The sequence below is a fragment of the Toxorhynchites rutilus genome, chromosome 1 (genome assembly GCF_029784135.1).
Source record: "Toxorhynchites rutilus septentrionalis strain SRP chromosome 1, ASM2978413v1, whole genome shotgun sequence".
In the NCBI taxonomy this organism is placed as follows: Eukaryota; Metazoa; Arthropoda; class Insecta; order Diptera; family Culicidae; genus Toxorhynchites; species Toxorhynchites rutilus.
In genome coordinates, this window is record NC_073744.1 from 50963004 (window position 1) to 50973670 (window position 10667).

Consider the following 10667-nt stretch of genomic DNA (forward strand, 5'->3'; position numbering starts at 1 on the left):
AAATATAAGTTGTGAAAGACCGGTCATTTGACCGGTCGCGGTAGGAATAGGTATACGTGAAGTGTCGGTAGGAATAGTGTTAAAGCACGATCTCAAAAAACCGCGCTCCCAGAACCAACCCACACCGCTGGGGTTTCCACTGCATGCAACCGACCTTTGATCGCTCGTTTAATTCACGGTTCCGCAGACTGCGCGTGACCCCGGCTGATAGGCCGGCATCAAACAGTTCCCTTATCAGCGCATCCCTCGTTCATTTTTGTGGCAATCCTGTTTCGAAATAGAGCTTATCCCACGAGCATTGTGAACGCGAGATCAGTTTGGGAGTAACCGTTGCGGCGATCGGAACAGTTTTCTGGTGCTGGGCGTTGAAGTGAAATTACACTACAAATGGGTCAGTTGGAATTAGTGCAGTTGTAAAAAGACTGAGAAGAAAGTCTTTTTCTTCACACAAGTGAATACATAACATGAAAAATATCAACATTCGCAGTGTGACCTGTGGAGATATAATTTTTTGTGTGTTGAGACCGTTTATGAAATTAATCAAACCAAGCTCAAGACTTGGACTTGATAATAAGAATTGTTTTGAGAAGATAGTTATCTCTACAGGATGTAGAAATATCTGACAAGTGGGAGAAATCAACGAAAAAATGATGGAACAATCGATGCTCATGACTAGCGATTTTTTCTAAAAACTTTTCATTCCATGCGTAAAAACAGGAATAACTGTTAAGGGAATTAATTTTTGGTGAACTTGGTTTTCTATTTATCTATTGTAGTAAGTCGACACAACAATACTATAATTGTCAAATGAAGCTATAAAAATCCTCTCAATATCTCCATAACAGAGTCCTATAGCCTATTTTGTCTCTCAAAAATTAAGTGTGAAAATGCTCATCATATTGCAAGCAACCGCTTATTTTCTTTCCGTTAAATTTATCGTCACAGTGCAGAACCAGTTGAAACGCCAAAACTCCGGTCTTCCAATCATGGAATCCGTGGTCCGTTTTGGCAATATCCCTGTGGTGGAAACCGGCCTCAAAACTGCCGGCACTGTTTATCAGAAAGTGAAGGTATGGTCATTCAGGATTATTTTTCGTTTTTTGACTGCAGCATTTTCGAACACCTGTTGTATTTCCCAGACCAGCAACGGATTATTCAATTGGAGCTTGGAAACGGCGGAAACGGTCACATATGCTCTGATAGAGTCTCTCCGACCGGCAGCCAGACTAATCGAGGGCCCACTTCATCGCATTGATAGCCTGATGTGCAAAAGTTTGGATTTCGTTGAACAGAAAGTTCCCTCGCTGTATTTACCGCCAGAACTGGTAGGTGATGTGCATGTCGTAGATATTTTTTCTCTCAATCTCAGTGATGTATTGAACCTCACGGTTCCCGCAGATGCAAAAATATTCCAGAGCATTCTAAGCAATGAAAATTATCACCATAACTCTTCACAGATATACTGGAACACTAAGGAATACATGTCGGATCACCTGGTGCGCCCGGTTCTCAGTCGGGCCAGTTCGGTGAAGAATCTTGGCCATGCGGTACTGGACTCACGTGTTTCCAATTATGCCGCCGGACGGCTGGATGGAGCGTTGAATGTTTGCGATAAATACGTTGACAGGTTTCTGCCCGTTGAACCGGCCGATGATCAAACAGACGGCGGTAAGTGGAAACTTTTTAATGAATCAAACAGCGCAGCTTGAATTATCCCATCGTAAATCCTGTTTGCGAATATACACTTTTTCGCTGATATCATTTGTTTACAGTCACTCGCAGAAAAGTGTTGACCTTTGGCTTTGGTTGTGTGCGAAACGTGATATTGATAATGCAGCGACGTTTGGCTATCAATTTTTATTTTGTCAATAGATTCATTTCTGTTTCGCCATTTTCAAACATGTTTGGTAAATGAAAAATATTACACTGATTTTCAGCGTCAAGAAGAAAATCACTAGCGGAACCGAACGATCCAAACGAGATGCACGTAATGCAAACTATACACCGTGGCCAGCGCATTTCACGGAAGCTTAAACGTCGTTTGACATTCCGAACCCGCCAGGAGTTGCATGCCCTGAAGAAGCAAAGCACCGAAGCAGTACATGTACTGTTCTACGCGACCGAACTGATCGCCACCAATCCCCGATTGGCCTTGCAAAAGGGCATCGAACTGTGGCAATACCTAAGCGCTGATGAGCCAGAAAACCAAGCGAGACCACAAACTCTGGAACAGTTGGTCGTTTTGCTTACTAGAGAATCCGCTCGGAAGTTAGTTCATTTAATCAACTATACCGGTGGTATGTTGATGAAGGTCCCCAAAAAGGTTCGATCGCAAACACGGGAGCTTGTGCATCACTTGTTGTTTGCCACGGATGGATTAATCAAGGTAAAATAACTCAAATTGAACCATAATGAACTGCATAACCACCATTGGAATTCCCAGGTGGTTCATCTGGAGAGGGTAAAAGCCGCGACTGTAAATGAGGCGACTGGTATCGTCCACAGAATCCAACACACCTACGATGAGTTACAGAATCAAACAAATCTAGCTTTGGTAAGAACCCGTAAATTCCAAACCTGCCTTTCTTTGCAAATCGTATATCAAAAATATTCTATCAAATTAGCACGGTCAGTTATCGTTAGCTAAAATTGATACTCATCAAGATTGTGTCTATTGGATGCTTTTGAAATTGGTAAATCCCGTTCCTGCTTTATAGCTATGCGTTCTCACGAATCTGTAACATCACCTTCGTATTTACTTTGTCTGTGCCGTTAGGAACGTTTAGCGGTCTTTCTGTCGGGCCGTCTCGAGGCGGAGAAGATCACCACCAGCGACAACCCGCGGCGTCGCATCCAGAACCGACCGAACAATAATCCTATGCATACTAGCATCAATGGCGTTTACTAGCGTGTGGGTGGCCGAACTGCTGCGGCAACGGATCCACGAGGATCTCGCGGCAGCCGTTGGGCTGAGGCAAAACGGATCTGACTAAGCTAGCAGAATGGGAAAATATATTGAATAAGATTAATGTTAGATACTGAATATGTTTATATCAATACATTTCAATAGTTTTTACTCGGTGCTTGTTCGATTAGCCTAGTGCATTATCACAATAATGCTGAAAACTGTTAGACTGTTACTGCACAGCTCCGCAAATCCAGATGTAGGGAAGTGTAGGCCAGTTTGTTTTGTTGAACTGAGGTTCCAGTGGAAAGAAAGAAAGGCTATGTTTATATAATTGAATAAATGAATGAATAATTTATTAATAAGTGTGTCCACTCCGCGTTCCTACTTCCTAATGAACATGATTGTTCAAGCACACAGCAGAAGGCTGATGGGGTGATCTCGCTTTGCTATGCTGCTACCATGCGCATACACAAAACATTGTTCTACCAACACTCCTCCTCAACGAACTTTGCCATCCTTTGACGACAATCCTAGAATTCGTGCGAACTTCATCTATTTAACTGAACCGGCTTAGTGAGTATATCAGCCACCATATCTTCACTGGGACAGTGTTGCAACTCCATGCAAACATCATCGCATAGCTTAGAGGTGAATGAACTGAAAAGTTTAAAACCTCTATAATTCATCACGTTCGTTCGTTCATCGCATAGCTGTTCCACGAAATGTCCTTGCACCTCGATGTGCTTTGATTGTCCTCTATCACCTTGACCGGATCGCTCAGCTGTTCGCCCATATCCTTCAGCGAATTTCGAAGCCAAATTAGTTCTTGACTTGCTTCATTCAGTGCCACATATTCGGATTCCATCGAAGACAGTGTGACACAATTTTGCCTCCGACTTATCCACGATGCTGCCGAACCGGCATAGATAGACGGAACCAGTTGAAGATCTCCTTGTAGTAGCATCACTGGCCTGATCGGCATCCGAATGGCCAATCAATTTTCCACCAGTGTCGAATCAGTGTGTCAGATAACAAACAATTCGCTCAGCCGCCAAGCTCCCACGTTTCATTTTGTTTGTGAGATTTCAGTTCGTTAATCATTGCATTTCTGTTCACAAGCAATAGCTTCTTTGAAAAATATTCGCTCAATTACCTCTGTATTCAGGGAATCCGCAGCGAGAATTTCCTCAATCAGCCCTACAAACTATGATCCATCTGAAGCAAAACACATGTGCCAATGCTTGACCTAGTCCTCCATGCACCCTGGTAGGCCGACGAAGGGATGGCCTTGAGTTCTCTCGTCGCATTTTCTTTGATCTCCTCGATCGACTGAGATCTCTTTCCACGAAGTGGCAACTGCAACTTGGGTAAGAAAAAAAGTCGCATTGGGCCATATCAGGTGAATACGGTGCTTGCTCGTTGGTGTTTACTTGATGTTTGGTCAAATAATTCTGCACAATTCGGGCTCGGTGCGATGGTGCGTTATCATCATGCAAAATCCAAGAATTGACGGCTCTCATTTCCGGCCGTTTGCGACGTACAGGCAGACACTAATGATCGGATGGCACTAAAACCTGACAGTTGTGCGTCTCAAGGTCGTACCAACATAAGAAAAAAAAACGATTCTCGCATGCACGGTACGATTAAATGAGAAATTCCCGGTACTTTCTGATCATAGTGTATGTCCTCCTTAAAGGTAATTATGTTATTATTTTATCCGCTTCACTTCCCTGAACTCACCTGCCCATGCTCTTTTCACTTCCCTATAAATTAGCAGATCTTAGCACCCGATGAGATCAATTCACTACAGTAGCTACACAAGAGAGCACTCACTGCCTTAGGACACCTCATACTAGCGATGAAACGGATAATAGTTTGGTCGGATACCGGATGTCCGGCTAGCTTCGAGGCCGGATGGTCGTTTTTCCGGCAGCCGGTTTTTTATTTGCGAATATGAAACTGAGAGAAACTGCATGTATGGATGAAGCAAATAAAGAATTAAATTTTGGAAGAAATAAACTCTTTTTTACATAAAAATAATAAACAATAATTCAATAAAATTTTCCGTTTAGAATGAAAATCCTTTAATAGAGTATCAAGTTTTCTGCAAGGAATTTTGAACAGCTTTTTACTGATAAGGATTTTCTGATAAGGGAAAATTAACCGTCTACAAACAATGTTCCGGACAACGTGGCTGTGCGGCATGCCCTGTTCTGGCAACAGGGGCATTATCAGTTTAGCGATCAAGTGGGCTGGGCACTCGGCACATTTGAAATCGCTTTTTACGTGGGGGGTACGTAGCGCGTAAAAAACCGCGCAAAAAAGTAGCGTAAATTTCAAAATCCGTGTAAAAGTCTAACAAACAAAGAATTATTAGTTTAAAATGCAACCCATATCCTAACAATTGATTATCTATTTTTTTTTGCATTTTACGATCATATCTGTTTCTCCTTTTATTTCTCAGCTAATAATCAGTGTTACAATACAAACTTATTTCGAGGAAAGTCACATCAATAACCACATTAAATCTGTTTCGCTGGAATCACTTTTTACGCGGTTAAGATGGTAATTTTCGAAATCCGCGTAAATTCCGATATCTGCGTAAAAATAAACCACGCAAATTCCTAAAACAGCGTAGAGAAAGTCGCGTGAAAATAAACCGCGTAAAAAGCGACTTCAGTGTATATCTAACCTATTTAGACTTATGTTTAAAAATGCACTGATAAATGATGGCTCCTTGTCTTCTTCTGCATAATTAAATAAATAGAAGGAAATGCTGGTAATGGCTTTAATGGTATTTTGTGCACATTTTTGAACATCGATATAAAAAAATATAGTGTCGAGCTCCTCGTGTTCATGTAAGAATGTGTTTCCAGATTCTACCTCATCCTACCCATTTGAAGGACATAAATCAATATAAGAAACTGTTTTTCCAAGACTTCTATTTGATGTATGAAAAGAGTAAAAATTACAGATTTCTGAACAATGAAAAACTCAATTCAAATATAATTACTACAACTCGTTTTTCTATCTGAACGACGGATTTCATTACTGTAAGGCTAGTTGAAATTCAATTAAGAAATAATTTGCCTGCTAAAATAAGACTAAAATATTATGTTTTAGAAACATCCTATCACATTTCATTGCGTATATAAACTTATGCAACGTTATATTGAAATTAGAACAACATATATTAATCCATTCGCTCCCAAGACGAGTATACTCGTCCTACTTTAAATATACACCCATACCTCGCTTTACGGCTTAGATACGTTCCACGAAACTTGGCCGCAAAGCGAAAAGCCGTATAAGGAATCAATTATTCTAATACAAATTCATACAAATTCAATCGGATCGGTTATAATGCGGAAAATATGTATAATGGTTTATCATTCAAAATACATATTATCTTTTCATTTTATTTGTACATAAAATAATAACAGACTCCAAAAACCAATAATCTATATATATATAAATGGATTTCTGTCTGTCTGACTGATTCTTATGAACTCGGAAACTACTGAACCGAGCGACATGAAAATTGGTATGTAGAGGTTTTTTTGGGGCCGGGGAAGGTTTTCATGATAGTTTGAGACCCCTCCCCTTCCATACAAATGAAACACAAATTTCTACATTACTCGAGAACTAATCAAGCAAATGAAACCAAATTTGGCATGTGGAGGTTTTAGGGCACAATAAATGTTTCTACGATGGTTAGACACTTCACCCCTTCCCAAATTTTGACATTGTGACAAATTTTGACCAAATTTGACATTCGAATGTTTTAGGGTGCAATAAATGTTTTTACGGTGCTTAGATACTCCTCCCCCTCTCTTTGGGGGAGCTGCCATACAAATGAAACTCAAATTTCTGTCAAGTGAATGAAACAAAATTTGTGGAGGTTTTAGGGTGCCACAAATGTTTCTATGGTGGTTAGACCTCTCTCTAAGGGTGATCTGCCATACCATTTTTTTTTGTAAAAGGTAAATCCAACGGGGTCGATTAGAAGATCAATCAATGAACAGTTCTGCGATTGGACCCATGAACTTGCGCTTAGTAAGAAAACGTGAATTTTTGAAGGTATTGATAACAAAAAACAAATTTTGGGCGGGACGAATTTTGCCGGGTCAGCTAGTAATCTATAAACACAAATGAAACAGCTTCATGTTCCATGAATTATGTATTAATATCGACATCGAAAAAATAATTTTTGCCATTATAGCGAAGCCGTAAATCGAGAACGTGCCTTAATTGGAGAGGGCCGTTATGGCGAAATTCCGTATAAAGAGCGGCCGTATAGCGAGGTATGGGTGTATTATAACATGCAGGCTTTTGAATTAGCAAATTTGTTGTGGCCACAAACATAGGGTAGATAGGGGCAATATGGTCCCCCTAAGAACGAAAACCTCACGATTTGAAACCTTATTGATCGATGTAAATTGTATGAATATGCTTTAGAAAAGATTTATGTGGAAAATTTACACTTTCAAAAATGTGTTCCATTTCCGTCAATCGAAAGCACTACGGGGCAAAATGGGCCACTATGCGGGGCAATATTAGTGTTAGTTGATTCAATTTTTTGAGCATGTTTTCGCTAGGAACTAAAATAACAAGTTCATAAAAGGAAAGTTTATTCTGTTTTGCAACTATCACGTATATTTCATTGGGTTTTATTCAGTTAGCATGTACAAAATATAACAATTTGTACAAAATGATTGGACTGCAATTTTTCGTTACTCAAAGCAGGAACAGAGAATATCTGTGCCGTTATGTACCCACTAGTGGCATCGATAGCGTTGGATCCATCCATCGCCGCCCGTAGAGGAACTGAATTGTACCGACAGTAGCAACATAGGGAGTCCTGTGGAAGATTCTATGATTGTTATTCCGTGTTCAGCACTAAGCGCTCAGCTAAAGTTATAGCGCTCTTCTGCCTTTTTCCGCGCATTGAATTTTGGCATTTCTGGTCTGCACCTGTTGAATGAAGATAATAATTTTTAGTCCACTTGCTTCTCCTATTGACAAGAGATAGTTACTGGAATCACTGAATTCTCATCGACGTTGAACTGCATTACTGAGGGAATGTTGTATTTCTGTTGTACCTCCTCCAGTAAATCGTAGATTTTCCCGAATGCAATGCGATTGAATCTTTGTGCCCGGGCGGCGGAGGTTGCTTCTTATGTCCGAAGAGAGAGTTGTGGGTGGTGCTTTCGAAAACCAGCCAACCAATCTATTCCGGCTAATTTGGCTATTGGAAGGGTGAGGAATGTCATTTCTTTCGGCCAAATCATACGCCAGCTTCCGGATTTCTCTTGTCGTAACACCGTAGAACCGCTGTTCCATAGCGAAACTCCGTCGTAAAAACATTACCAAACGATCCGAACAGCTGGAGCTGCATAGGATCTGCACAATGTAAATAACGTTCAAGTGTTTCTCGCGGGACACAATGCACTAAGACTGCATATCGCACTGACGTAACACTTTTCACCGCTTCGATTGCCGCGTTAAAGCCGTTCTTTGACCACTTTTTACGATCGGATGTTCTGGTATAATTCCGCAGCATGATTTCACATCTAGCTATTTCCAACTATGTTTACAAATATTGACAGCTGTATTCACAGGTTATGTTGAAAAAATACATGGTCATACTGCCCCAAGCGTATATTTACGCCTAATAAAAATTAACTGATCTTTTTCATGAAACGGTAAAGCAGTGCAAGAAAACAATGGAAATGTGCAGAAATAATACCAGCACGAATTGATATAAAGAGCAGAGTCATAAATTTCAGTATGAAGCGTACAGAGCTTATTTTGTTGACTGCTTTTCATATATGGTTTTCGTCATAATCAGTTAGAGTGAGATTTGTTCCAACATCTTTTTAAAACAATTGAATTCGAATACGGTTTTCACCCCAAACGAAGGGTGGCACATTTCACCCCGCCTGGTCATATTGCCCCTATCTACCACAAGTATAAATATGCAAAAATCTTGAAAAAATTCTACATATGAATTATACAATTATAAAATACATGTGCTCTTACCAAGAAATAAAAGGGTTTTGCTAAACAATAACACTCAACATATGAAAGACAATGGGAATGACTTCATATAATTTAGGCTTGGCAGCGAATGGGTTAACTACGCACGACTATGAAAAATAGCTTTAAATTAGAATTAGACTCAGAAACGTCTAAAATACGATGAAACGCCAGATAGTTTAACCAATCCTTTCAAATTCTTAGATAAACAAAACAATATTCAAGCACTAAGTAACCAAATATTTAATTTAAATTAAGCAATTTCGAGTAAAAACATTCGAAATATTGGGTTGCTCTCGTTCACCGTGTAGGTGCACAACTAGTCAATTTACTCACGAGAAGCCTCTGTGACAAATAAAGCTAGAAATAACTTCAGGCAGGATTCTCATACTGAATCCATAGTTTATCTATAGATAAGAAGAGATCTATTGTATAATATCTTTAACGTATTTCACACGGTATTATCATATGTAGGTACTGTGATATTCCGACATACAAGACATACAGCAGCACTATTAAATGCTCAAAAACCAATATCTATTTTTATCTCCATGTAGTATTCAACACACTCTAACTGTCATTACATGTCATACCTAGTGTTAGCACTACGTGTCAAACACTTTTACTATTTGCATATGGAACTGATTGCTAAATATTACTTGCTTCGAATCACGTTTGCTTGTAATTCAAGATATCACTGGTAGACGCGAAAACTGCCTCAACAATTGAATTAGAGGATATCCAACATTCCGTTCCATTAAAAAGAATCCGAAAATTTTGAGTCAAATAATCAAGGCAATAACTGGGTTTTCATGAACAATTTATTACCAAATAAAAATAATTACATCATATGTACATTTGCTGTCCAGCGAAGTTATAGCAACTTTTTCCTTGACTTTGCGGACTTAATCATTGGTGTACAGGTCACCAATCCTTCGGAATTAGCTGACCTATGGATAAAAATGTTGGGCTTAAATTCCGCTTCAAGATCGCTATCATTACTGGAGCTTAGAGGTGTTATCATTTTTTCCGGTGTTTCCGGTAGGCTCTCCAGAACCGAATCGGCTTCCTCAATTTTGAGTTTCTCCAACGGTATTCCTATGGGAATTTCTTCTTCATCAATGGAGGGTACTTCCAGGCCAAAATCAGCAAAATGTTCGCACAGCCTTGCAAAAATTTCATCAGCCGCATCGTCTGCTTCCTGGAGCAGCTTGTCGAGTTCATCCGTACTCTGGACAAATTCGATACATTGTGATTCTATGTCTGCTAGTGTTTTACAACTTGCCGCGATATGTTCCTTTGCAGGGATCGCTTTCGTGTCATCCTCATGAATATAACCACACGCGAACTCGGTAGCTCTCCTACGGATTGTCTGTATTTTGGAGTCAATTTGAACTGCTTGCTTTGCGCAATTACCGGACATTTTGGGAGAATGAATATTTCGTTTATACAGCAAAATACCGCCAATTTTCAAATATTATATACGAACTGTGACACATTCACTCACATTCATTGAGTGGCTAGAGATGTCTGTTAATCGTTCGACTGATTTGAAGAATCAAATATCTGCAATTAAATTCGAGCAATTTTGTATCGAATAATACAAAATCAAAATATGAATACTTCGAACAATTAGGGGCAATTACTACGATTAATAAAACAAGAAACCATTTATCATGTTAAGAGAAAGGCTACATTTAGGAAATTTTGAACAGAAAAA

General features: G+C 39.6%; 1 protein-coding gene across 3 annotated transcripts; it reads left to right on the top strand.

The window, feature by feature from the left end:
- The first annotated feature begins 243 nt into the window (after window positions 1-243).
- On the top strand, window positions 244-3270 carry LOC129769833 (lipid storage droplets surface-binding protein 1). Of its 3 annotated transcripts, none has more exons than XM_055772320.1 (8): window positions 244-391; window positions 946-1070; window positions 1140-1325; window positions 1458-1668; window positions 1938-2386; window positions 2444-2554; window positions 2625-2693; window positions 2777-3270. In XM_055772320.1, exons 1-8 carry the CDS (start codon window positions 388-390, stop codon window positions 2906-2908), a joined length of 1287 nt encoding a protein of 428 aa, XP_055628295.1. In that variant the 5' UTR covers window positions 244-387; the 3' UTR covers window positions 2909-3270. The 3 variants fall into 3 exon arrangements, with proteins under 3 accessions (XP_055628295.1, XP_055628305.1, XP_055628312.1); XM_055772330.1 differs by lacking the exon at window positions 244-391 and adding an exon at window positions 415-775; XM_055772337.1 differs by lacking the exons at window positions 244-391; window positions 2625-2693 and having other exon boundaries at window positions 927-1070.
- Window positions 3271-10667: the final 7397 nt, after the last annotated feature.

Excerpts from the sequence above, each read along its gene's own strand:
- LOC129769833 (XM_055772320.1), top strand. Across the intron at positions 1,071-1,139 it reads CTGTTTATCAGAAAGTGAAG|ACCAGCAACGGATTATTCAA; the intron begins GTATGGTCATTC and ends TGTATTTCCCAG. Across the intron at positions 2,387-2,443 it reads CCACGGATGGATTAATCAAG|GTGGTTCATCTGGAGAGGGT; the intron begins GTAAAATAACTC and ends TGGAATTCCCAG.